This window comes from Heliangelus exortis, chromosome 7 (assembly GCF_036169615.1).
Source record: "Heliangelus exortis chromosome 7, bHelExo1.hap1, whole genome shotgun sequence".
In the NCBI taxonomy this organism is placed as follows: domain Eukaryota; kingdom Metazoa; phylum Chordata; class Aves; order Apodiformes; family Trochilidae; genus Heliangelus; species Heliangelus exortis.
Window position 1 is genome coordinate 5,750,017 of NC_092428.1, and position 26,806 is coordinate 5,776,822.

Genomic DNA, 26,806 nt, shown 5'->3' on the forward strand with positions numbered 1-26,806 from the left:
TTCAAAATTATATGTGTGAGCCTGAAAATTATAGCAGTTGATGTTGAAACTGCTGGATATAGTCTGGGGTTATTAGAAGTAAATTTCAACTAGGAGGTTGAATGGTGAAGAATAGTTTAATACCAGAATCACCACTGTAGCTAACTGCAGTAGCTAGCTGGAGTAACAAGGGATTTCTGGGACTCATTTCAATGAAGATTTCAGTGAGAAATAGCTCAGTGAAGAGGTCAAGATGATTTTTCAACACAGATGCAGGAGAAGTAATCCTGTGAAGTTGAGTCTTTTTTTTTTTTTAATGTGCATATTTTTGTCAAAGCCACCTCTAGATCCTTTTTGTTCATGTTTCTGTCTATCCCCTGTGAAACAGATCTTTCTCTACTGCTCTCATCATCCTGTCCTGGCTTTACACAAGGCATCTGGTTCATACACTTTGTACTGCCACTTCCTACTTCATTATCACTCATGTTTTTTTTTCTGTGTATAGATCAATGCTTTAAAAAGAGTTGGTATAGTCACGTTTTACATTGCAAATTTTTTCCTAATACAGGGTTGAATTTCATGACCACAGAGGGGCTTGTTTGCAGAATTTAACAGCTATTTAGAAGCTGATAGTTAATTCAGTTCATGCTGTTCTAGGATACATCTGAATTTTGCATAGCCTCAAGATGACTGTGCTGCCACTGGCTCTGATATCAGTGTCAGCATCTTGGTATTCCACTCCCACTTTTATTTTTCAATTAAAAAATAAAAGGCTTCTGCAAAGCTTTGAAGAGAGGGTTTTTGCAGGTTTTTTTTTTTTTTTTTTGCATGTGCCATCTTAAATGTAGAAGGCCAAGACATTGTACTTCATTCTTTGAGAGGCTTAATTAGAAGGTTTGAAGTGTTTTTCTTTTCCCTGTGATATTTTGGCCTGAATGCTTAATGACCTTTTATTTCCCACTGGTCCACTTATTTCTTCCTTACCTGCCTTCAGGAAGCTTATTCTTAGCTTTCTTTTCCTGGCTGAACATCTCATTTGCTCTCACCTTAAAGCATACCCTGAAGACACTGCTGCTTGATCTGTTCTCCTGGGCTACAGTACCCCCCAGGGCTCCTCTTGGCACACCAGCAGTGCAGTGGGGGTGACCTTTGGCTGTTGCCAAGGCTGCTCTGTCGGCTGTGTGGTTTCCTGTGTAAAGATAATCAGTCTCCTTGCTCTGAAATGTGCCAATCTCCTCTCAGCTCTCACACTGCTGTTTTATTTCTGTTGGTCTCCTTTTGACCTTGGCTTTCCTCCAGCCACCTTTGGTCCTGATGATAGGAAGAGCTTCTGTAACTAGAGGCCATCTATGGGATGGCATCTCTGCCTTCTTAGGAGGTGAGCCAGCTTTGTGCCCTGTAAGTGAGGGAATGTGTGCTTGGACTCATTCATTATTTTACAGGCACTATTGTTTCCTCATTTGATGAATCATAGAATGTCTAGAATTGGAAAGGTCCTTAAAGATCATCTAGCTCTGAACCCTCTGCAGAGGCAGAGATGCCTCCAACTAGATCAGGTTGTTCAAGACCCCATCCAACCTGACCTTGAACAGTTCCAGGGAGGGGGGGCAGCTTCTCACCACCCTCACAGGAAATATTTGCAACCTAAATCTCTGCTCTTCAAGTTTTAAGCCATTGTCTGTTGTCCTCTTGCTACACACCTGTGCAAAAAACCCTAACCCAGCTTTCTTGTAGGCCCCTTCAGATACTTGAAAGTTGCTATAAGGTCACCTCAGAGCCTTCTCCAGGCTGAACAACCCCCCAACTTCCTCAATCTGTCATCACAGGGGAGATGCTCCAGCCCTCTGATCATTTTCCTCTGGACATTCTCAATGAGCTCTATGTCTTCTTATGAACTTCAGAAATGGACACAGTACTTCAGGTGGGGTCTCACAAGAGCAGCCCAGAGGGGAAGAATCACCTTCCTTAACCAGCTGGCCATGCTTCTCTTGTTGCAGCTCAGGATAGCTCCAGTTGGCTTTCTGGGCTGCTGGTGCACATTGCTGCCTCATGTTGAGTTTCTCATCAACCAACACCTCCAAGCCATTCTCCTCAGGGTTGTCCTCAGTCCTTTCTCCACCCAACCTGTTTTCATGCATGGGATTGCCTTAACCCAGGTGCAGGACCTTGCGCTTGGCCTTGTTGAATTTCATGCAGTTTGCAGGACCCAACTTCTTGAGCCTCTCAGGGTCCCTCGGGGTGGCAATGATGAAATAATTCTCATTCTATTTTCTGGTTCTCTTTAGCAACGTCATGGCTAACACAGATCCTAATTAAATACTATTTGTACTGCAGCACAGTTCTGAGATGCCTTACCCACCTGCTAACTCCCCACAAAAGAAGATGGTGAGTCCTAATGTGAGGAGTTCTTACAAAAGCAGAATCAAGCTACAATCCAGTCGTGAGCATTGAGTCGTGTCTGTTAGGTTCTGCGTGTTCCCTTTGTGTTTAATACAGATTTAGTGTCATAAGAAGTCAAGGTTCAGCTGAGCCTTCTGAATGTAAGGGCACTGTGAATGCAGTGTGTAACTGTCAGCTCTGTTCTGAACATTGCTGCTGCACCCATCCCTCATCTGCATTGTCACCAGACTGTGGCACACGTGAGCCTTAACAATTATTCCATGGGTGCAGAACAACAGCTGAGTTTTACTGAAAAATCACTCAAGCTTGTCTAATACTAGTCTGCATGGAATTGCTTTTCAAGGAATCATTAGGCTTTTATGTGCAATGATTTATGTTAATACATGTTAGCAGTCACTACCAAATTAAAATTGCAGCCCTGGCATTTCTGTTTTTATTTTTCCTCAGTGTGGAGTATCATTATTATGAAACTTGTGCTCTACACAAATTGGGGAGGGGAGCAGCAGCAGCTGAGTTGGCTCCAGCAGTTGAGAGAGTCTAATAAGAGAGCCATAGGAGTTTTGATGATTTGATCATTTTGATAATGACATCATTATTGATGATGTCCTTCTTTTAAAGGATGTGGTCAAGTTTTCCACATGAATCTTAACGTGCTGCATACTGAATAGAGTACACCAGCTGCCATCTTGAATGTTTAGGTACTTTAAAATATACTTGTTCTGCCATGATAGGTACTTGCTCAGAGATGGAAAAAATGGTGCAAATGGCCTATTCTCCTGCTCCTATTCTCCTGCTTTTTATATTTTTTTCTATCTCCTTTTTTTTTCCCTGTAACCCTGACTGGTTCAGCACAAAGAGAAGCAGCAAAGTGATCATAAGTTGAATTTTATTCCTGTCATCCTAGGATACCCTTGCTGAATGAGTCAATGGATATGTATGTGTCAAGCACAAATATATTTGTGTCAAAGCAGCAGTGGTCTGCAACAGAAATATTTCCCAAAGTGGAAAAAACAGCTTGTATTTCCTCATTGCTTGGTAAAATAGTCTATTTGGAAATTAAATCTTAAAATGTCTGCTTTCTTCCAAGGAAAACAATAACAGGAGAAAAGTGGGTGGTGGGGACTTGGCAAAGTTTGAGAAAAATCATGTGTTCCTAGGAGAGCTATTTTGTATCCCTTTTCATGTGGTGCTGGGAGGCAACCAGTTGTTCCAGGTCCACAATGTGCTCAGTGCACACTGCTTGCAGCATGTTTTGCTGCAGCTTGCAGTGACAGAAGCAGTTATGTTATCTGATGGACCAGCGTGTCCTTTCTGGCATATGCCTGCAGCCAAAAGGTAAGAACTTCCCAGTGAGAAGCTCAACACCCTTTACAAGAACCTGAAGTCTCCTTTTTCTTCCTCATGGCAGGTTTCACGTGAAAACATTTCAGCCATTTTTTGCAATAAAGTAGGGAATTATTTGTGTGCCACAACACACAGAAGTGGAGCAGTGGTGGTCTTCCTCTGTGTAAGAGGATAAGAAGAAGGCAGGGATATCTGCTTGCTTTTCTCTGCTCTGTTGACTTGCTGTATGACCTTGAGCCAAGCTCCTCATTTCTCAGCTCTGTTGATCTAGAGCAGTAACTTCTATTAAGTGATCTGTGTGTAAACTCCACAGAACTGCTGGGTATGAGAGGGCAGGCAGCAGGCTGCTATTGCCAACTCCTTCATGAGTGCAGGTATAAGAAGGCCAAGTAACACCACCTGTTATCAAAGCAACCAAGTGAGTAAAACATTGCCATATGATAAACATCTGGGCTGCATTCATTGTGTTGCAGGTTGTTCCAGCTCCAAGTAGATTTAGTTATTTATGGGATACTTAGAAGAGATTCATTCTGGAGTGGGGGGTCTTGGGAGGGTTTTTTTGGTTTGTTTGTTTTTTTTGTTTTTTTTTTTTTTGCTTTTCATTGTAAATGAGCCCACAGCGAAGCTTCTCTTGGTGTTGAGGCATCCATAACCTCTGCCCTTGGAATGGGTTTTCTAGTGTCTAGTAAGGGAAGCTCAGCTTTTCTTTTTCAGCTTCCCCTCATGTGGCTCCAGTAGAGCTGCTGTGCATAAAAAATTACTGTGGAAGGGTTTCAGACATAAAGGGGATGTTCAGTCACAGTGTGATCCTATAATCCTTGCTTCCTTAAGAATCTAGCCTGAGTGTTTTGGCTTGCTAAAACATTTTGGGTTGCTTGAAACATTGCTGGCCATTCTTATTCATGCATCTCTTTGCTTGACTAGGAATCTGTTACTGAGGTGCCTTGTGTCTCAGGCTTGGGTTTTGTTGTGTTTTTTTTTTAATTTCCATTGAAAATCTGCTTAAACTTAATGATGTTGGACCTGTTGGAGCAGGTCCAGAGGAGGGCCACAAAGATGATCAGAGGGCTGGAATGCCTCTCCTATGACAGCAGGCTGAGAGAGTTCCAGTTATTTAGCCTGGAGAGGACAAAACTCCAGGGATACTTTATAATGGCCTTCCAGTATCTGAAGATACTACAGGACAGCTGGGGAGGGATTGTTTACAAGGGTGTGTAGTGACAGAATGAGGGGCAATGGTCTTAAACTAGAGCAGGGTAGATTTAGATTGGACATTAGGAAGAAGTTCTTTACTATGAGGGTGGTAAAACCATGGAACAGGTTGCCCAGAGGTTGTTCAGTCTGACCTGAGCTCTTCCAAATTGCATCTCTAAACAAGTTTTTCTTTCCGGATGATGGTCCGGTCTGTGAATGTGTCAGAGCATATACAAGGCTGCCCTGGGTGTAGGGGAGCCAGGGGCTCGTGTCTCCTATGGTTCTCTGAGGTGCCCACAGCCAGCATCTGCCTCCCTGCCCAAAGGCGAAGGAGCTGAGCTGGCCCTGCTGCAGTAGGAACAGGACCTGCTGCCTCTTGGTTCAGAACTGATGTTTATGGCACCCCAGGATCTTTGTTTCCATCTCTGAGCAGCAAGTGGATGTCTGCCTGGAGCTCTGGAATTGCAATCTGAAATTTAAATTTTGGGGTATTTCCCTTCCACCTAAGCAGGTATGTCTGTGTTTAGCATGAACACTGCTCCTGTGTTGTTACAGTGGACACAGCTGAGCTCCAGCAGAGCGCTTGGTTCTGGGAAGCCATGTCCTTACATCACATTCTGCTTTAACAAGGATAAAATCATTTATCAGAGAGTTTGCAGCTTCCTCTCTGTTTTGGATTAACACTCCAGCACAGGCTGTACTGCCCTACTTCAGGAGTGCATTCCCCCACCCCCATAATCTGCAGCCCTTTTCCTCAGCTGGAATCCGCAGGGACGCCAACTGCCTGAGAAGACTTGCATGAATGAGCTTGCCTTGCTCATACTGTTTTGATATAAACTTTGCTTCAAAGTGTCACACCCCACTGACGTGGATGTTTGATCATTCAGATGCATCTGTTCAGCTGCTGGCATTCAGGCTCTGCGTGGGTCCCTCACTTGGGGAAGAAGCTCTTCTTGAGGAGATCTGTGCTAAGAGCTGGGTGGATCCAGCCACCAGTGCAGAAGGAGAGTTTTCTCTGAATTTCCTATTGATTCTTTCTTGATAAATGAGAAGATTTTTTCCCCAGTCTGGAAAAGGAGATGTCTGCATTCCTGCCAAAGGAAAATTTTTGGTGTTTTTTTGCTTTGGCTGCTTATTCTTTGGCTTAGGCTTTAATGAATTCCAGCATGCATCCAGGTAAGCGTCATTAGCAAAACTCTATGTGCAGCCATTGTGTCTGTTTTTAAGGAGCTGTATGTGTCAGCTCAGGCAGTTATAGGAACTTCTGGTAGAGCTGAAGGTCCCTTGGTTCCAGTACCTCAGTGGGAACATGGCTCTTCAATCACTGGAGCATCAGGAGTGTGACCCAGGCCTGCCCCAGCTGACTTCGCAGGCAATGAAATGAGCAGAGCCAGGCAGTGCCAAAGCACACCTGCACAGTGCACAGGCAGCATCTTCATCCAGGGAAAAAAACCCAGATGGACAGCCCTGTGGTGAGAACTTGCACCCCTGTGTGGCAGATAAAGTTCTCCCCAGCTTGAAGATGAAAGCATCACAGCATCATGGAGAAATGGCTGCTCTCTGCTTGTTCCGGAGTTGATGATGCAGTCAGTGCCTGCAGCTGCCTTTTAACTGAGAGATTGAGGGTTCTGCAAGAGGTGTAAGTCTTTAAGCATCTGCGATGTGACTCAATCCTTTCCTCTGACAGTCTTGGTGTATAACCCAGTAAGAAAGATGGGACTGCAAAGGAGGATTTGTTGCCCTCCACCACAGTGCTCTGTTGGAGAAGCCTGGTGCATATAAGGTGAGAGGACACACCCTGAAGCAGGTAGTGACAGAAAAGGAAGCCTGGATGGAGATAGCTGGAGGTCAGTGTTGGTAACATGGTGAGCCAGGCTTATCCCTCTTTGCTCTCTACATTCACCTAAAGATAAGGAGACTGAAGGCATGGGTCTCCCTCAGGGTAAGAATTGAGGGCACTGTTCCTCCTGGCCACATGTCACCAGCACACCTTCAGGGAAGAGCTCAGTTCTTGTCCAATGATGGCAGCCAGCTGGAGGGCCTGCTCCCCCTTGTTCTGTGTTCACAAAAGACATCACTGAAGGACCATCTCTCTTCTATGGCCCCTGCAGCACAGATGTTATGGCCAGAGGCTGGCCACAGGTAGTTGTGAGGCTGCTCAGAACCAGGGGTAGCCCTGACCCTGCTGGGGAGCTCCTCCCTTGCTACATAGCACCTGTGATTGGGCTCTGTCCTTGAGGGAAGCAGGATGCCTCTGTCCTGGAAAGACTTGCTCACCCTCAGCCCTGGGGGAGCACTTGTGGAGTTGGTCAATCAGTTGCTAACAGAGTAATTAAGTCTTTGCAGCAGAGCCCCTGTAAGAAAGATCACAGGGTCAGAGCCCACAGAGGGGCTCTCAAAGCCATAATATAATGTAAAATCCAGCCTGGTCCGTTCTGATGTATCCTTCATACCCAGGTCTTTTCCTTGCCTGCTGCTCACTTCTCATCTCTAGAGCTTAACACCATGAGACAGCAGCAAAGCACTGCAGAGTTCCAGAAATGCAGGAGATTTCTGGAGCCAGTCCTTGCAAAGAACTAATTCAGGTCAGAGGACAGTTTTTGAAACAGCACCTTGTCCTCACCTAGTCTGCTTTGTCCTCCACTGCTCCAGGCCTTCTGCATCATTATCACCATAATAAAATTCTCAGCTTTATTACCAGCTGAGCAAGCAGAAATGCCAGTGGAGGCTGTGCAAGGAATAAAGGACAGGTCAGGCTGCTTATCCTTAAGGGACAGGAACAAAGCAATGCTGGAGGGTATTTATCTGAGGTTCAGAATATACTACATTAGCTGCACAGTCACATCTGCCTTCTATTCCCTCTGTGGTTACAGACAAAGTCTGTGTGTTTACATTTCCTGACAGCTGAGCTGGGGAGATATTTGGAAGTTGGTTTTTGCTTTATGCACCAGTGCCCTGGACGTAACTCTGCAGGTGCTGCCTCTCACCCCCTGCCACCCCCCCCTCCAGCTCTGCCTGGGCACCCCCAGGTTGTTCTGTGCTGTTTTCCTAGGGGCTGTTGATGAGATGTACTACCCCAGCCGTGGCCTGAGCCTCCTCCCCAACCTCTGAACTGTGTCCCTTGCTTTGCCTGCTTGCAGGACTGCCCTCCCCAAGGCTGTGTCACGTTATGTTGAGCAGTCTTGACAGGGCATCATCCCTGAGGTTATTGGGGTGGCAGGGTCAAGGGAAGAGACTGTGCTGGCCTGCAGTGCTGGCAGAGAAGCCTGTGACTGTCACACCACATCCCTGGGGCAGATTGCCACAACATTGCGTGACAAGGCAGAAATGGGAAGGCAGCAGGAGAGCACGCTGCCAGCAGGGCCACCCAGACAGAAGCTTGCCCGTGCTCCTCCCACACCCTGCTGTCTTCCCCTGTGCCCCTCCAAGGGCTCATCTTGGGCAGAACCTAGGCATCTTCCAAATGGTCACACCAGCTCTGCAGGCACCTTTGCTGTGTTTACATGGGAGGTGGGTGCACCCTCACTTCTTTCACTTGCTATTGTGTAAATCACACATTAAAAAATTTATCTTCCTGTGTGAAGGCAAAGAGGCAATTTTTAACACCCGAGAGTGCAGGCAGGATGGAGTTGAGATGTGGGTGTCCTGGGGCCAAGCTGTCAGAGGCGGGATGCAAATTTTGTGAGGTAACGAGGGAGCACTCATCCATGGGAGACCTTATTCCCTCCGCCATGAGCTTTTCTACAAAAATATATATACTGGATACAGCAGGCACCTGAGGATGAGACCCCGAAGTGCCCCATTGCTGCTAGTGGGACCAGCATTGCCTTGCAGCCCCAGCAGCAGAGTTTGATAGCTGCAATCCAACACCACTGCTCTTTGCAGTGGACCTGAGGTGCTGCTAGGGACCAAACTGGCTGTGGGCTAGAAACTGAAGTGTATTCCCGAAGCAAAGCAGCAGCAAAGAAGACAGTACAGCTCAGTTTGATCCATGTAACTCTTTCTTTTTAATATATTAACTTGTGCCGTACAGTAGAAGAGGAAAGAGTGGGAGCAAAGGATTTGCTGGTTCCAGGAACTACTCTGGGACCACCGCGAGGGCAGTAAGTTCTGGTGATGACAACCTTGCCATGGCACTGACAAGCAACACACACACACACACACACACACACACACGTGGAGTCTCCGGCTCTTGCAAAAGCGATCGCTGGCAGTTTAAGGCATTGAAGGAAACCTATGGTTGCAAATCTTATATCAAATTTGGCACACATTGTAACGGAGCGGAGACAAGGATACTTTGTGAGCTGGTGTTCAGGAGTCCTGCAGCTTCCCAGCACCGGCTGGGGCAGGATGCTAATAATGTGAATGTGGGGCTCTCATGTGATGACTGTGCAGCCAAACAAGGGGACTCACAGACCCTGACATTTCAGAGCCAGTGCTGTGCTGTGCCCTGTGGTGTGGTGGTGCCTTGACCTCAGATGCACCAGTCTCCTGCCCTATGCCTTCTGCTAGCAAACCCTGTGCATCTGGCTGGACTAACACTGCAGAAAACCAGAGTTGTCAGGACAAAAAACCAAACAAACCAAAACAAAACCAAAAGAAGAACATTCCTTATAGTTTAAAACTTAAGTGGCTCATAGACCAGACATCAGGTGTGGTTTATAGTCCAGTATGGATATTCCTGTGCTTCTGGGATTAAAAGTGCAGGTCTACATCTTAAGGAGTGGGCAACAGTTTAGCTTTATGTGGATTTGGATAGTTGGTGAGGGTCTGTAGCCTTGAAACTGGGTGTAACAAATGTGTAAAGTTTTGTTTCCCTCCACCCCTGTCCCTGGAGAGCCAGCTGAGAACCCATCCCAGCCAGCTTCCCCTCGAGCACTGCAGGAACAGGAAGGGAGGGATGGTGAGTGCTATGAGTCCACTGTGCCACCACATCAATGACCAACATGCACCTAACTACCTGCCCACACCTCCACCCCATTTAAAAGGGAGCAATGTGCCAGGCTCGGCCTCTGCATGGCCAGACCCTTGAGGAAGCTGGCTACAGGTTGGTGTCCCTCATGGGTTATTTGATTCCAAGGGGACTTCCAGCATGGGTTCATACCATGGCTTCATCATTCAAAGGCCGAGTGGAGACTGTTCCCTCTCAAATGCAAAATGGGCGGGGTTACATTTTTGCATTTGCAAAGATTCCTTCATGCAGGTTTAATCTCCCCCTTTTCTTGGTAGAGGTTATGGTCCCCTCAATCATCTCAGCCCGGCTGGATGATATTTTAGAGGTCACTTTAAAAACCTCTCCTTGTTCCTCGTCTTTGAAGGACAGACTGGAAGAACTAAAGCCTCTTGGCTGGAAGGAATAAGTGGGATTGGGGAGGGGATTGAGCGCTGAAAGGCCGCTGCTTCCTGTGCTGAAGAGGGTCTCCTCTCCCTCCAGCAGCTTCCTGCAAGCACATCACAAGGGAAGAGGTTAGTTTGGGGACAGCTCAATTGCAAAGCCTGAGGCCATGCTGTGACCCGCAAGCAGGTCACTCCAGGCCATCACCCCAGCCTGCAGTGGGCATGAGGCTCAGGTCCACACTGCACCATGAAGCTGATTCAAAATCATAGCCATTGATCAAGCATTTTGGGGGCATCTGCAATATGGGGTACATGAGACCAGCTCCCTCCAGAAACCCCAAGAAAATAAAACCCTGAACCAGAGGGACTCTGCCTTTTGCATCTACTTTGACTTTGCAAGAGAAACAGTTTCTAACTCCAGCTGGCCCCACTGTAAACCGCTGCTTCTGGGACAGCTGGGGGCATGACATGGAGCTGTAGCTGTGCTCTGGGCAGGAGCAGACCAGGTCCAGGCAGGGGAGAGGAGCTACACAATGATATTGCTCCTTGACTTGTACCCAAATAATTTCTTGAAAATACTCCAGCCTATCAGGGTTGGGGGTTAGGTTGGGAGGCAGTTGGGTGGAGAGGGGACAGAGCAGCCTTACCTGTAGGCAGCTATCTCAATATCAAGGGCCATCTTGACATTAAGCAGGTCTTGGTACTCCCTCAAATGCCGAGCCATCTCATTTTTGGTGTTTCGCAGGTCATCCTCCAGCTGCCCAATGGTGTCCTGCAAAGACAAGAGCACCTAAGGATGTGCACCCACGGGCTTTCTGCTTTGCCTATTGCAGGGAAGCTGCAATGGGCAGATGGACTACAATGACACATCTCAACAGGAACTTGGGAGCAAGGAATCTCACACTAATAGGGATAGAGAAGTGAGCAGAGCACCAGGCATGGGTTGTGAATGTGCAGTGGGGGGAAGTTTGAAACATTGATGGATTTATATGTATCTGTAGCAGGGTAAGTAAGATGGGGTGGTGGGCAAACAGTGCACGATGGTGGAGTTCCTAGTCTTATGAGGGATAAGTGAGGCTGCTGGGAAGGTAAGGGCTTGGCTTAAACACTGTCCAAGCAGGATCAATGGCTCAGCAGGACAAATGAGAACACTTAGCACTGCAGGAGCCAGCCAGCTACAGTGAGTACCTAAAGGGCTGGAACAGATGTCCAGGGTGGCTGAAGGAAAGTTGGTGCCACAGAGACAGAAGGGAAGAGCTGGCTGCAGGAGAGGGGTGCTTACAGAGTCAGGATCCTGCACCATGAGGGCCGGGGTGCTCAGCTGGACTATGACATCCTTCTAGCATCCTTCCCCTCTGCTTCACCCTGCCATGGCTCTTACAGCCAGCTCTCCCTGCAATGGGGAGGAGTCCCTGGACAGACTTCCTTTCTAGCAGAGTAGACAAATTCTTCTTCTTCTTTTTTTTTTTTTTTTTCTTTTTTTTTTTTTTTTTTTTTTTTTTTTTTCTTTTTTTTTTTTTTTTCAGAAAAAAAGCATCCCAGTTTTCTCCCACATGCACCCAGGTATCTAGGCAGCAGCCTGAAGACTCTGATAGGGTTATTCCCAGATCAAGATGGTTTCCCATGGCCAGCTGCCCCACTGTGCCATGAGAGAAATGTGGGTTGGAGCAGGAGTGAGTAAGCAGTTTGCACTGATGTGCAGCCCTGCATGCAAAGCCCTGCAGTGGCCACTGCCAAGGTCTGCCCACAGCTGGGCTTTTGCAAATGCTTCCAGCTCCTCCGCTTCAGCTAACAAGCTTCATCCTGCCACATCATCTTGTCTGTGTTCTCATCCCCCCTCCTGACCCCTCCATAACCTTTCTTGTGCATGGTGCAGAGACAGCCATGAGCCATGGAGCTGCCCAAGGAGCAGATAGCTGCAATGAGCCCACTCTGAGCAGAGACCCTTGGAGAAGCAGGGCCAGCTCATCCTGCACATTGAATAGGGCATCTCCCAGTGAAGTTAGCTGGACACAGCCCACCTCATGGGACATTCACGAGCCATCTTTGGGGTCTGCCTTGACCTGTGCTGCCCTCACCATCTCCTGCAGCAAAAGAGCAGCATGGAGCTGCGCCTCTGAAGTGGGCCTGGGTAATGGGAAGGGGTTCAAGAAAACCACTGGGACATCAGCTGAAAAGCCCCAGAATGCTTGTGGATGCTGCTGCAGTAGAGACTAAAATCTTATCTAAAGGTCTGTCTCTGATGCAGCCAGACTGCTGCTACACTGAGCCATGACAGGAGGGAGGGTCTTGGGTTGACCTAACCCCAGGAAAGCCCTTCTCTCAGTGCTGACACTCCATGCCTATGGCCCCCTTCCCTCTGCTTGTAATCTGCATCAACAAAATGCTCTCTTGCACACTCTGGCTATACCAATTGGTTGAAAAAATGCCCCTGCCCACATCATTGCAAACCTGTCCACTAATGGAAAACTTTCACATACTGATTCAGACTTGACTGGGTAGCCTACAAATATAAAAACAGGTCCCTGTTCCGGCAGTTTATAGGAACATTTTAAGAGCTCAAACCACAGGACTTTCCTCTTTTAAGCCAAACTTCCACCCTTTCCCATTGGTTTCAGACAGGGAAATTATCTAGCTCCTCCATGCCTATTGTTTGAATGGCTCCTAAGTATTACCACACTTAAAGCAGATCCTGAGGGTCACGTAGGAAAATGCTGCTGTGCTGTAGCTAAAGCAATTTCAAGCATTGATTTTTAATCCAGTTGCTTTTTTTTTTCTGCCTTTTTTTTTTTTTTTTTTTAATTGATAGGTTGTTCCCAGAATCCCTCTTTCTACATGGCATCAAGACTATTTAAGAAGATTTCTGTGTGTAATCCTTTCATCCAAGAGGAATTACTGTATACTGCCCATTTCCACAATATTTGTTGAAGAAGACCTAAACTATTCAGGATGATTGCAAGCAGCTTGGAGACACAGGCATTCTAGAGAGCCTGGCAAAATTTGGCCTTGAAAATGACAAGGCATTACTTGGGTGTGAAATAACAACATCCTTCCGGTATGATGTAAGGCAGTGTTTTTGTCTTGATTTAGAAACCACAGATCATTTAATAGCTACATTTAATAGCTTGTAATAGAACAAGCTCAGGACTTATTTTATTATAAATCATGAATGTCTCCCTGTAGCAAGAAAATATGGTAATACCGTGTCGATGGAATGAGAGATATGGAGAGCTTAGCGTCCACCCCACATGAGTTTTTCCACAGACATAAGAGATGCTGGGATCTGGCTCCAAATTCAGCATTAAAGTTTGCAGCACTCCATTTTCTGCCGTGCAGGTGCCAAGAACCAGGCCACAGGGCAGGGGGCCAAGTCTGGGCAGACAACTTCAATGAATTAACCACAGTGACAGGGAGTGTGAGGGCCATTCTGGAGCTGACCCTTAAGGGATGGGGCAGGGGTTGGGTGTTGCTCCAACCTGTGCTGTCAAGGAAGAGCTTTGTCCCCTGCAGGAAGGGGGTTGAATGGACTTGAATGGAGTGTCCTGGCCCTGCCTCTCCCCTCAAAACCTGCTCCCTGTGGCTCTGCCTATAGATAAAGGGGGAAGGAATCAGGTAGAGCCACGGTGGGCCAAGACAGGGGGGCCGTGTGCTGGGCGGGGGAAGGCTGCAGGGATGCTTGGCACTGTGCAGTGCTGCAGGGACACTGCCCCTGTGGCGGGTGAGCGCTGCAGAAGGCACAGGGGGTGATGCTGATCAAGTGCTGGTGGCTAGAGGGGGGTGATGCATGCAGCACAGCAGAGCACGGGAGGAAGGGGCTGCTGAGCGCTGCTCAGTGCGGGAGGGGGCACCGCATCGGACCGGGATGCCCAGCGCTGCACAATGCTGGGGGAGGGGCTGCTGCAGAGGATGGAGCTGCGCTGCAGTATTTTGCACGCAGTGGAGATGCTCGACGATGCACAAGACCGGGGGAGGGGGGAGGGTTGCAGGGTCGAAGAAGCCTATGGTGTACAGTGCCGGGGGTATTGCGTGGGATGAAGATGCCTGGTGCTACACAGCATTGGGAGAGCTTTCTGGGATGGAGGTGCTGAGAGTCGGGGCCGGTTGCACGGAAGGAAGGATGTTCGGTGCCGCGAAGCTGCCCGGCGCTGCCCGGTGCCAGAGAACCTGCGCGGGGAGGACACGGAGAAGGTTCCCGGCGCCACCCGGCTCACCTGCAGGCCGGCGGCCTCGGCGCTGTGCCGCTCCTCCAGCTCCTGCAGCTGCCTCTCCAGGGACTGGTGGGCGCCGCGCAGGCTCTCCATCTCCGCCAGGCGGGCCTGGAGCTGTCGGCGGCACTCACCGGCCTCCCGGCGACTGGCGCGGACGGCCTCCTGGCTGCGGGCTGCCCGCTCGTGGAGGCGGGCGCAGCGGGCGCGGTACCAGTCCTCGGCCGCCTGCAGGTTGCGGGCCGCCAGCGCCTCGTACTGGGCCCGCAGCTCCCGCAAAGCCGCCGCCAGGTCCGGTCGCCCCACCGGGACCGGGGCCGTGGGGGCGGCGGCGCGGAGCTCGGCGCTCAGCCGGGCCAACTCCTCGGCGTGAGCGCTGCGCTGGGCCGCCAGCTCCTCCCGCAGGGCCGCCGCCCGCCGCTCCAGGTCTGCGCGGGCGCGGGCGGCCCCCTCGGCTGCCTGCTGCCGGGACCGCAGCTCCTGCTCCGCCTCGGCGCGGCCCCGCGCCTCCTCCTCGCAGCGCGCCCGCAGCCGCTGCGTCTCCTCCGCCAGGCGCGCCCGCTCCAGCGCCGCCTGCGCCCGCTCTCCGTGCGCCTCCTCCAGCCGGGCGCGCAGGGCGCGCAGCTCTCCGCCCAGAAGCTGACCCAGCCGGCGCGGCTCGTCCGACCGCTGCCGCAGCGCCGCCAGCTCCGCCGCCAGCTCCCGGTTCCGTTCCTCCAGCGCCCGCACCCGCTCGATGTAGCCGGCGAAGCGCTCGTTCAGGCCCTGCAGCTGCTCCTTCTCGCTAGCTCGCGCCCGCCGCGGCTCGACGCTGCGCTCCCGCCCCGGTCCCAGCTCCATTCCCGGGCGCGCCCGCCGGCCCGCCGGCCCCTCGGAGCGCCGCGGGGCCTCGGCAAAGAGGTGGCGGTAGGAGGCTGCCAGCGCCGCAGGCTCCGCGCTGTAGCTCATGGCGGCGGAGCGTGACCGACGGTGGCGGCGGTGCTTATGTACGGCGGGGCGGGCCCTGCGCGGTGCGGAGCGGGGCGCGGTGTGGGGCGGGGCGGGGGGGACTCTGCGGCGGGGAGGGGGAGAGGTTCGGTTCGGTGCGGTACGCGGTTCGGTGCGCGGGGCGTCCTCAGGTCCGCTGCGGTATGAGGCGGCGGGAGCTGTCCGTGCACCGCGGTGCTGAAGATCTGCGGCGGCGGGCGAGGCGCAGGCCGGGACCGACACCCTCTGGAAGGACGGACACACGGATACTCAAGGAGTACACAAACATAAAGCAGATGGAAAACGTGACAGACGCACAAAGAGACAGACGGGCGCACCGGCACGGGGACAGGGACGGGCGCGTTCGCAGTAGGACGCACGCGTGCACGTGGTAGGAGCCGGACAGACAAAGGGACAAACAGAAGTGCGGAGAGACACACGCAGATGTACGCACAGGCAAGGAGAGGCAAAGCCACTGAGGGAAGCAGGCAGAAGCGGGCAGCGGAAGAGACAGAGGCAGACAGACACAAAGGGACAAAGGGACAGGCAGACATGCAGACACACAGACACATCTCGCTCCTGCTGGCGTATCCCAGCTGTCCCTGCTGATGCTCAAAGGAGCCCATGCTGTATGCCTGTGGCTGGGATGAAGGTGTCCTGCGGGGTTGGTCACAGCCCCTCTCCTCCAGCAGGGACCTATGGCAGTGTGGGATCTCCACAGGGTGGGAAAGAGGGGAAGCTGCGGTGCAGGGGGGAAGCAGAGGTGGTGACATACCTGGAAGAGGGTGTCCCCAGGACTGAGGATCAGCATTGGTCCAGCAATGCCACAGAGGACACACAGGGGAGGATTGTAGCTCCAGGTTGTTTGCCAGGAACTCAAAGAGCTACTTTTGTTTCTGTGCAGTCAACACAAGTAGGCTGAGCCTTCCCACTGGCAGGGGTTTGATGGGAGTACCCAGGGCTTGCAGAGCTGATGCAGAGGGGACATAGACCTCACCTCCAGGCCGAACACAGTTCCCAGGAACATGGCATCTCGTGACAGGACCTGCCATGAGACCAGTGAGAAGTGACTGGTCTCTGCAAACAGGAGCTCAAAATGTGGCTGTGAGATGGAAAAACAGCTTAAAATAGCTCTGATCCAGGTGTGAGAAACACAGTGAAATGTGCAACCAGATCCCGCCTTCTGCTGTATATCTCTGTGCCACTGAGCTCTTCACTGGTGCCCAGTTCCTCTACAAAACTTGTCCCCATTTTTCCTCACAGGTGACCAGAGGACAGAATGAGGGAGGTCCAGCAGGTGAGTGGGGAGGATAAACAAGCCAGTGTTGGCACTGAAGAGAGACATGAATTCCAAAAGAGGTGTCACTCTTTCAAAGGGACCAGCCAAATGGGGGTAGATGGTGCTGGGATTCACATCTCCTTGGGATCAGAAGTTAATAACAGGGGTTCTGAAGTAGGTCCTGCAAGCATGGCAGCAGTCCTAGCTGGATTGCATGGGAGCCCACACCCCTGCACCTATACTTAGAAGGGACTGCCTGGAACAGAAACCCCATGGGGAACATTTCAAGGGTTGGACTTGATGACCTCTGAGGTCCCTTCCAACCCAGCCAACTCTACGATTCTATGATTCTATGATTGTTTTCCCTTGGGAGGGAGGTGAGTGTGGCTGTGTTAGGATTTCCACAGCCTACTCCAGCAAAGGAAATGCAAGGGTCCCTGCGGGGACTTCTGATATCCATGGGTAAAGACCCTGGGATTGAATCCCATTGCCTCCCAGTGGGTTAAGGTGTTCTGGATTCTTTCTGCACAGAGGGAAGGAGACTGCATGAAACAGATGGGACATGAGCCAGCTGCTGATGTGACAGCTGGGACATTGTAGCTGAATGAGCAAAGAGTTTGAGTAAATAATTGGGAATAAGCACCGCTGTCCTGCAGAGCAAGGATGTGGCTCCAGCTTGATGGAGGATTGCTTCTTACAGAGGAGCAAAAGGTAGCCAAGACTTTGGCATCCAGCTCAGCTTGAGCTGCCAGTTCTGGGGTTGGCCCCATGTTCTAGGAAGCTGTGGCAGGATCTCCATCCCAGGTGGCTGGTGCCCAAATGCAGTTCCCTTGCAAGCCCTGACCCAGCTCTCAGGGGTTGACTTGGCCAACAAGGCTCTACAGCTCTCACAGGGAGAGCTGCAGTGTGGCCTCATGGTGGAGTAGAAGCCATGTCCCAGCAGAGTGGAAGGAAGCCCTTGAAAGACCCAGACCTAAATCCCCCAAGTTCTACTATTTCCTTCCCCCTCCCCTTCACTTTGCCAGAGGCTGGAGACAAGCTGAACACCAGCGTGCCAGACCTGAAATGAGATGGCAAGCAGAAAGTGGACACAAACTAAAGCCAGGGTTGTGCCTGGGCTGCATTCAGCCTCAGAAAACCTTGTGTTGGGATGCAAACACATGGCCACAGGGAGATGTTTATTAGGCTAGAAAACAGTTAGGAAACAAAACAAAACAAAACAAAAAAACAAACCCAAAACTACAAACAAACAAACAAACAAACAAACACAAAATACCCAAAAAACCCACAAGCCAAACAAGCAAAAAACAAACAAAGAAAATACCCCCAAAACCCAACCCAACCCAAACCAGTCCAATAGTTAAGAACTGTGCTACAGAAAGCTCAGGACCTCTCTAAACCTCCCAGTTGCTTCAAAAATCAGCGCTGGTGGCAGGAGGAGGAGTCCTTAAAACTCCTTGATCCTCTGTGCAGAGCAGCTGCCTGCTGGTGGGGCTCGTTAAACTGTTTAACTCCTGAGCTGCAAATCTGCCTGGGTTTGTGATTCAGAGAAAAAAAGACATCCTCTGAGCTGTGCACACAGCAGTGGGACACACATCATCTGATCTATTTCCAGCACAGTCCATTAAACTAATGGTCTGGGTAGGTGTTTTGCCACTCAGCTCCACTGTGGCAGACTTGTGAGGGAAGTGCTTCCTGGTGTTGGGAAAAAGGCAGATCCAAATGTTCCCTGTGAGGCTGCTGCCAGATCTCTCATGGCACAAGTGGGCTGAGCCACCCCTCTGCAGACAGAGGTCTGCAAGTAAAGGCAGCAAAATCACAGAGAAAATATATATGTGATAAACACATAAGAAAGAAGGCTATGTTTACTGAGTTGTGCACAAACAAAAGCACTAACAAAAATAGGAAAATGTCTGTAGTGGGTCCCTTTAACTCAAGGGTTTGTTTCTGACAGTGGTAGATTTATGTTTCTCTGATAAAGCTTCTCTAGTTCTGTCTGCAGCTCTGGGGCTCCCTGGGCAGCAGTCACATCCCTGTGTCTGCTGGCCCTTACCTAATCAGTACAAGTTCATGTCCTGGATGCCACCATGCTCTGTAATCCAGTTTGATAATGCACTGTATGAAAAATCATCATCTTGTTTGCACTTCAGAGTCATTGTCAGCTAATTTAATTCCATGACCCTTGCTAGTAGGACACAGTGGAAGAGCTGACACAATGGTTTCTTCCCACCCACCTCCCTGTTCAGGATTTTGTAGACCTCAGTCTCTTTCCTAGGCTGAAAGATGTTCACCTATTTAATTTTGCTGCAGGCTTTTACCCAACCTTGCTGGCCTCAGTGCACCTCCTGGGAATCATACAATCATTTTGGTTGGAAAAGACCTTTAAGATCATAAAGCCCAGCCATAACCCTAGTACCAAACCGTGTCCTTAAGCACTGTACCTACATGGCTTTTAAATACCTCCATGGACAGTGACTCCCCCACTTCCCTGGGCAGTCTGTTCCAATGCTTGTTGGATGTGTGCTGAAAAGATGCACAGACATACAAACACTCCAGGATGGGCCTCACCACCAGGATGTATGAAAATGAGCTCCCAAGTACAGGTGGATGCATCTCCAAGTGAAACCTCTATCTTGGGTGCCTGGTGTGGGTGGTGTAAGATGTCCCAAGGCATTGAGAGGTGGGCAATGGCACCATGCCATGGTATCTGCACCAAAAATGGGCTTTGCTTTAGCCAGACTTAAAGGCACATGTTAAAGGCTGGTGCCATTGAGTGCTTCCCCTTGGCAATGACAGAGCAAGGCTCACAGGGGCTGGAGAGCCATGATGGGCCAAGTGTGCCCAAGTTGGCAAAACCCTGCCAGACAGCAACTGCCTGTGCCTTGGACATGCAGGCAGTGCCTTATTACACGTAGCAGACAGGGAAAGCTAAGGGAAGAATCCATGTCTAGAACAACCATTGCCAAAAGAGAGGAGGCATTCCCAGCCACCACTGAGGTGTGGGAGATCAGACCAGACATGGCCGCCAGAGGTTTGGCAGAGCTGTGTGGGCCCAGGATAAACTGGGGCAGAGGATTGCTGCCAACAGTCACCCTTATGCTTGCTGGGACCACCCTGAGTTGCTCAGGACCCTGCTGGGGCTGTGGCCTTTTCCAGACCTCCGCGGGTCAGGAAAAACATGCAGAGAGAGGGAGGCTCGTTTTGCCAGGGAGGTTTTTTACTGATCAAGCATGGTACAACTGGGAATGAACAAATGGGTAAGTTTTTGCTCCAGGTAACCATTCCCATCGTGTCACTGTGCCCGTGGGTGCGATGGGCGCAGGGCAGTGACCTTTGCTGGGGGTGGGCAGGTGGGACCTCCTCCTCCTGCCACCCGTGTCCCCCAGACCCTGCCCACCGGTCTCCATGCCACCCACCGCCACCCGCGGCACTTCCTTGCCACCACTCTGGCGGCGGATGGGTGCTCTCCAGCCCCTCATCCCGTGCTGCAGACACACTCCCCACAGAACCAGTAACGAATTGCGTTGTTTTAACCAAAGCTCTGATTCCTTCAGCCTTCGTGGCACTCAGGGACACAGAGGCCAGCTGACAGAATTGTGAAGGCTCAGGCAGGCCGGGAGTTCAGGACAGGGTTTGCAGCCCCAGAGATTTTGGCTGGGGCGATGCCAGGTCCCGGGGGAGTGGGGGTGTCGGTCCGAGGGTGTCCGTACGCCCGTCCCGCGGGTTGGCACATTGCCGCCGCTCCCTGCCGCCGCCCCTCTGCGGCTGAGCGCCGGGCTCGCACCCTCTCCCCGGTCCCTGCCGCCGGGGAGGGGCGGGGCGCGGGCCGCGCCTGCGCAGTGCTGCCGCCCGTTCGCTGCGGCAGTTGTGCGGGGCAGTTCTTCCGAGCGCGGCAGGAGGTGAGAGCGGCCCGGGCGCGCGGGGGCAGTGCGCGCGCGCCGGGGGCCGTTGGGAGGGTTGGGGAGCGCCCCCTCCCCTCTCCGCTCCCCTCAGGCGCACACCCCGGGGGCAGCGGGGAGGGAGGGAGGGAAGGGGGGCGAAGAGGGGGGGGTAGGGGGTGTCTGTTGGTCCGCCGGGGCTAAGGAGGGGAGGGGCGGTAGAGTGGAGTCCGGGTGCCCGCCGACGGTACTTCCTTTTCTGCCGGTGTGGGGACCACCTCGGAGGCAGCGCCCGCCGGCTCCGCCGCTTTCCCGGGACACCGCCGGTCCCCTTTCCTGACCGAGCGCTGCGCCCCGGGAGCCCCTGTTGCCGTCCCGTCCCAAGCAGGGCGGCTCCCAGATTACCTCAGCCCATCTGGTAGGGTCCCCCCTCTCCCGTCCCGGTGTGGTGAACCCCCGAGTCTTGCCCTTCCCTTCCGCGCCCCCCGAGTAGGGCCCCGATCTGTTCCCGCTGGGTGGCCGGCGGGCTGCGCCCCGGAGCTGGTCCCCTCCCTGGAGCAGGGTGGCCGTTCGCCTGCCTCAGCCCTCAGCCCTCCGAGGTGCAGCGTGAGGTGGAAGGAGCCCTCAGGAAAGTGCTTCTGAGGTTTGGGGCCAGCACCCGGCGTGTTCGTTTCCGCCTTCCGCCCCACGTGGACCGGAGGGTCCCAGCGGCACCTTCCAGTTCGTAGCTTCTGCCCGCGGTAGCCGCCAGCCCAGCTGGTTTGGGGGGTAGAGGCAAAACTCTTCCCTGAGGAAAGTCTGATCCCGGTGCCGGGCAGGACGCTTCCCGGACAGCCTTGAACGAGGGCGAGGGTTCATTGTCACTGCTCGCTTTTGTAGGAGTTGCTTTTGGCAACCCCGCTATATCGGGCTTGAGCCGATAACCTAGAAGACAGGAGCGAAGCACTGAACGAATAAGTAATAATAATACTACTAATAAAAAAACAACGCAAAGCTGCTTTGCTCTTTTTTTTTTTTTTTTAATTCCTTTTTTTTTTTGTCTGAATAATAGTGTTGCAAAATGCATGGTGGAAACAAACCTACCCTGGTTCCTGGTAGACTGTATGACTTAATAGGGCAATACTGTGTCTTGTAGCACAGGCAGTTTTAAAAATTCTTGGAACCGCTGTGATTATGAAACCCTTCAGTTTATTCCCTTGCTAGTGTTTCTAAAGGCTGCCAAGCTGAATGCTAAGGATCTTCTCTGACGTGGTCTTGAGAACATTTCTCCCAAGGCATGATCACTTATGCTGTCAAAGTCGGGTGTCTTTTTTTTACTCTAAGATTTAGCATTTGAACGTCAAAGATTGCAAAATGCTCTTGAAGTAGTCATTTAGAAACATGTCCCTCTTACCTATCCAAATGGTCCTCTTGTGTCAGTTGAGAATAATGTCACTGTCAATACAATACAATATATTGTATTGATCCCTATATACATTTTTCACCAGTGTAGAAACTGAAAATATGAAGATTTTCAGGTTCTATGTGGTTTTATTGCAAACCAGGAAACAAAACAAAACAATGAAAGCCCCCAAAACATTCTCAAAACTGCATGTTGATCTTTGGTTCATGGACTGAATTTGTAGTTGTAGAGGAAAAGCCGTGGTGTTTTACTTGCAAACTGATCAGCTTATTGCTGGAAGTCTGTCACAGTCCTTGTCAGCCTCTGTCAACCTAAACATATTTTAGAGTAGAACTGCTATTTAAAATAATCTATTGCCATTAGTCCGGAGTCCAAAAGATCATTCAGGAACTTGCTGGTTTGGTTAACAGCAGCTGGAGTTTGTTCAGGCATAGACGTAGTTTCATTATATAGTACAATACAACCTTTACTCTGCAGAGCGTCATTCAAACAAATTGTATGGCAAAATGCACCACGGAATTACATTTAAAATGCTCCATTGAATTAAGTACAATTGCGGAGATAAATGGGGAGAAAAATTGTAAGAATGGGAGAAATGCTTTCAGCTGAGGTTTGAAATTAACAGCCTAGTAGTATATTTGCATTGGTGGCATTAGTGTTATATGCTGTTTCTAGGATATATGCTAGCAGAAATCAGATGCAAGCTGAAATTTTCCCGGGCAAATGTCCAGTTTATAGGCAGTTTTTAATAATAATAAATACCCCTCGGATTGTTACTACTTGTTATGTTTGGTTCCTAGTATAGCTTGAATTGAAAATCACTTCCTAAAATCACTAGGAATATTTATTCTAGACTTTTTCTTTCAACTTCCAGTGAAATGTTTGTTGAAACAGAATCTGTGGTGTGGTGTTTACTGGTAAACACTGTGGTATTAAACTCTTGGGGGAAACATCAAAAGGAGAGTTTCTTTCCTTTAGAAACAGACAAGTTTATTATTATTGTTTCTAAAGTAAAAGACAAGTAAGCTATTGAAACAAAATATTTAACTGATGCTTATTGAAAAACCACTTGGGTTTATTTTCTCACATCATACCCATTATCTGCAGTTCAGCTTAATACAGTAGTGCTTCAGTTAAAAAGTGATAGACAGGTGGTTAGCTTGCAGTGTGAGCTGTGATCTGGGCATGACCCTGGGCTGGCTGCTGAGTAGGATTGTGGTACTCCAGGGCAAACCAAGATGAACTGCACCCTTTGAATCCTACAGAAATTGTAGATACTGACTCAAAGGATATGCAGGAAGGTGGACTGTCAGCAGCTCTACCCTGAAAATCTCGGGCAAGAGACACAGGGCAGGGTCATGAGTTGCACTCAGTAAACCCATTCTTTTGTAGGAATTTGAAATTAGGGAATGCTGTGGGATCTGGGCCATTCAGTACTATGAAACTGCTGTTGCTCAGACAGCCACTGCTGAAGATCCTACAGAGGTCTGTAATGACCCGAAGTAACATTACCACACAGAAGCTGCTTGGCCTAGGGAAGGTGAATTAATGGTCTTCAGCCAAGCTGCAGTGGAAAGTTGTCATAGGAACTGGCTTGCTGTTTGGTAGGGCCGTGCCTTGTCTTCACTTCTTTAAAAGAACACCTCAGTGACTAATTGGTTCAGGATAAGAAATACTCACATGCTGTTCAGCATAAACCCATGAAGAGGGCAAGACACTTCTGCTCTGCCCCAAGGGAAACTGAGGACAGTGCTGTGCTTCAGCAGAGATCAGCCTGAGTGGTTTACCTAGGGATGAGTTCGCAGTGCCTGCTCTGTGCCGTGTCCTTGCCTCGGGGTGGCTCACGAGCACTGGGTGTCCTGATATAAAACAGCTGTGGCTTTTTTAGCAGTGAGAATAATAGGACAGAAAACTGAACAGAATGTGCCTGGGAGTGGAAGCCCTTTCTTGCTCTTTGGGATGTGTTTGGGATGAAGTATGTTACCAAGTCAGTGTGTGAGTATTCTTTACTTATTGTCTGTACTGCATTTACTTTTAAAATTTTATTTATAATGTCAGAAGCATAAATACCATTTGAAATGGCCACGATCTTAGTCTTCCAAAGCTGACTGTTCTGTGCTGAAGTTTATCTTGTTGAGTATCTCCAAAGTGCACAATCATATAAATATTTCCTATTGTAAAATGTCTCATTTGTGCTACTAGGGAAATTATTATTATGTGTCATGGTTACGATACTCAGAGCAGTGAGCTGTGTTTTGCTACTTAAGCATTGTGACTCCTCAACTGGAATGGTTCCTAAAACCTTGGACTGTGTATTCTGCATAGAGAGCATGTATAACATGAATTTGCTTTCTTAACACAGCCACAGAGAAAATCCAGCATGTACAGTAAATAGAAATTAGCATACAGTAAATAGACCTTAAGCAACATCTGGAAAAAAAATTGTGGGTACTTAAGGTAGCCATTGTAAGCAACTGATAATCTAAACCTGCCTCCATAAGGGTAGTCACTGAATCTCATGTATGTGTTTGCATGGCTAAAAAGGTGTTTGGGAGATCTGCCTGTATGAAGCCATATTAGGAGAAATTATTTTTTTATATGATAACATGAGAACAAGAAAGGAGCCTGAAAAATTCAGCCTGAAAAAAGCTCACAGCAATCTGTGTTGAATCTTACTATTACTTAAATATGTAACAGTGTTTGCACCTTACTGTAAGGTCAAAGCAGCTTTGCTTTTACTTCCCAAACAGTTGGGTTCTTCAATGGAGGAGTAGTGAATGGCTGTGTGCTAGCTCTCTCAGTCCTATTGCTTCTTCAAGTCTGGTTCAGGATGGTAGAGGCTAAAATTACTGTTTGCTGGTGACCTTGGCTTATTATCAGCTTGGCATGAATACCTGCTGTTGGATTTACCAGCACAGCCAGCCCTTGTTTGGTAGTTCTGTTAGAGATAAAGCTCTGACTAGACAGGGGAAGTTGGAAACTCCACTTTGATTATCTGCATGCTACCATCTCTTAACATGGAAGCAAGATGACAAGTGGATTCTTACCCTGTGCATCATCCTACCAGCTAAAACTGCTTTAAATTCTGCATTTAAAGGTGTGAGCCCATTAAATATGGAGGGCAGGAGGCACAGCAGAGAGATGCCTATAGAAATGATGCTTGGATTGGAGCAACCTGTTAGTTCCTCTTTTATATGGGCACAGATTCTGTAGGTAGATGGAAGAAGAAGGGGAAGCACACAGAGATGTTCTTTTGAGGTTTGAAAGCGGCTCCAAAATGAAGTAAGTTAGAAGAAACAGATGTGTAGGAACAATGTGCTCTAGTACTGCTTGTGTTGTACCCATGCTGTAGTTTTTCAGTTTCCAAAATTACCATTCTATTTTCACCACAAGTGATTTATTTAAAAACAAAGGTTCCTTCAAGTTGTTATGCAGTCCATATTTTAGCTTAATTTAGTTATAGAGTGTTCACAGTTCCCAGCTGCCTTCCTGAAGTTTTCAAACAAAGACTTACAGTTTTGTATATATGCTTACTACATGATTGTCATTTAACCTTGCTTGGCACAATTGGTTCAGAGAAAAGCATAAATCAGATTTCCTGCATGGGTTTCTGTGGGAGGCTCTGAAGTAGGGTGGTTTTCCACTGTTTACTTTAGAACAGGCCTTTGGATTAACTGGCTTTGGCCCAGGCCTCGTAGCTCTCCCTGTTAATGTTGGCATAGTACATAAAACACTGAAGATATATTCTTCCTAGATTTTCAGGAAGCAAATTCTCACTGCACCTTCCAGGAAGGTACACTTCACTAAAACACTTTCCAGCTGGGGTGGTCCAGCTTTGGCAGTTGTGATGGCCAGATCTGGATGGTGGGACCTTCTGGGTAGGTTGCCCCTTTCATGTGTGAGCTGCTGCCTTTGCCTTGGTAGCAGCTGCTGTCTGCACTGCTGTGGTAGCAACAGCTGCATCCCAGCTGTGTACACCGGGTTCAGGAGGAAGCATTTGGCTGTTCTGGCAGTTTTTGCTGCATAAATCAGTATTGCTTATCTCCTTTGGAGAATGGTAGCCATGGGTGGGAATCAGCTCATACTTCAGTACTTGGACTGTGCTCCTCCTGTAATTTGCATCTAAAATAGTGCATCTGGCCATGGTATATAACAAGAAATTTCTAATTAGCCTCTAAAATAACCTAGGATGCAAGGTAAATTTAAAGGAAAGGAGACTGATGGTTTATCATAAAGCACCCTAAAATCTCTGGACCAGCTGAATTCACAGAATCATTCTGGTTGGAAAAGACCTTTAATGTCATTGAGTCCAACCATAACCCAACTCTACCAACCATTAACCTAACTCTGATAGCAGTCTTTTAGGCTTAAACCATGTTCCTAAGCACCACATCTGTACATCTTAAACATCTCCAGGGATGGTGATTCAGCCACCTCCCTGGGCAGCCTATTCCAGTGTTTAATTACCTTTTCAGTGAAGTACTTTCTTCTAATATTTAATCTAAACCTCCCTTGATGCAACTTAAGTTTATTTCCTCTTGTCCTGTTGCTTCTAACTAGGGAAAAGAGACCAGCCCCCACCTCAGTACAGCCTTCTTTCAGGTAGTTGTAGAGAGTGGTCACATCTCCCCTCAGGCTTCTCTTCTCCATATTAAACAGCACCAGTTCCCTCAGACACTCCTCAGGAGGCTTGTTCTCCAGACCCTTCACCAGCTTTGTTGCCCTTCTCTGGACACGCTCCAGTACCTTGATGTCTTTTTGTAACGAAGGGACCAAAACTAAACATGGTACTGAAGGTGTGGCCTTATCAGTGCCGAGTACA

The 26,806-nt window shown here is 49.4% G+C and overlaps 3 protein-coding genes and 2 long non-coding RNA genes across 11 annotated transcripts in view; 3 read left to right on the plus strand and 2 right to left on the minus strand.

The window, feature by feature from the left end:
• PCGF6 (polycomb group ring finger 6) overlaps positions 1-13,291 on the plus strand; it is a 39,022-nt gene extending 25,731 nt beyond the window's left edge. Inside the window, exons 10-11 of one of the 2 annotated variants that reach the window (XR_011726752.1) lie at positions 11,781-11,911; positions 13,064-13,291. Coding sequence is in view for 1 of the 2 variants with exons in the window: in XM_071748370.1 (XP_071604471.1) it covers positions 11,781-11,825 (45 nt within the window). In the remaining variant the exon portion in view is untranslated. Of the gene's footprint in view, positions 1-11,780 lie in introns of both variants that reach the window. The other variant, XM_071748370.1, reaches the window with a different exon arrangement.
• LOC139798034 (uncharacterized) lies at positions 5,141-6,764 on the plus strand. Its single transcript, XR_011726673.1, has 2 exons — positions 5,141-5,428; positions 6,605-6,764. It is a non-coding gene; the product is annotated as an uncharacterized lncRNA (long non-coding RNA).
• INA (internexin neuronal intermediate filament protein alpha) lies at positions 8,901-16,982 on the minus strand. The gene is made up of 3 exons (XM_071748368.1): positions 14,466-16,982; positions 10,902-11,026; positions 8,901-10,358 (listed from the first exon to the last, which is right to left on the minus strand). The coding sequence occupies exons 1-3, from the start codon at positions 15,405-15,407 to the stop codon at positions 10,085-10,087; spliced, it is 1,341 nt and encodes a 446-aa protein (XP_071604469.1). The 5' UTR covers positions 15,408-16,982; the 3' UTR covers positions 8,901-10,084.
• A 2,921-nt stretch (positions 16,983-19,903) lies between these two features.
• LOC139798167 (uncharacterized) lies at positions 19,904-21,755 on the minus strand. The gene is made up of 2 exons (XR_011726754.1): positions 21,666-21,755; positions 19,904-21,506 (listed from the first exon to the last, which is right to left on the minus strand). It is a non-coding gene; the product is annotated as an uncharacterized lncRNA (long non-coding RNA).
• NT5C2 (5'-nucleotidase, cytosolic II) overlaps positions 20,211-26,806 on the plus strand; it is a 63,766-nt gene continuing 57,170 nt past the window's right edge. For 2 of the 6 annotated variants that reach the window (XM_071748358.1, XM_071748363.1), the window contains exon 1: positions 23,944-23,971. In XM_071748358.1, coding sequence (XP_071604459.1) covers positions 23,962-23,971 — 10 coding nt within the window. In that variant the 5' untranslated portion in view covers positions 23,944-23,961. Of the gene's footprint in view, positions 20,604-23,667; positions 23,980-26,806 lie in introns of those variants that run through there. The other 4 variants (XM_071748359.1, XM_071748366.1, XM_071748367.1 and 1 more) reach the window with 4 other exon arrangements.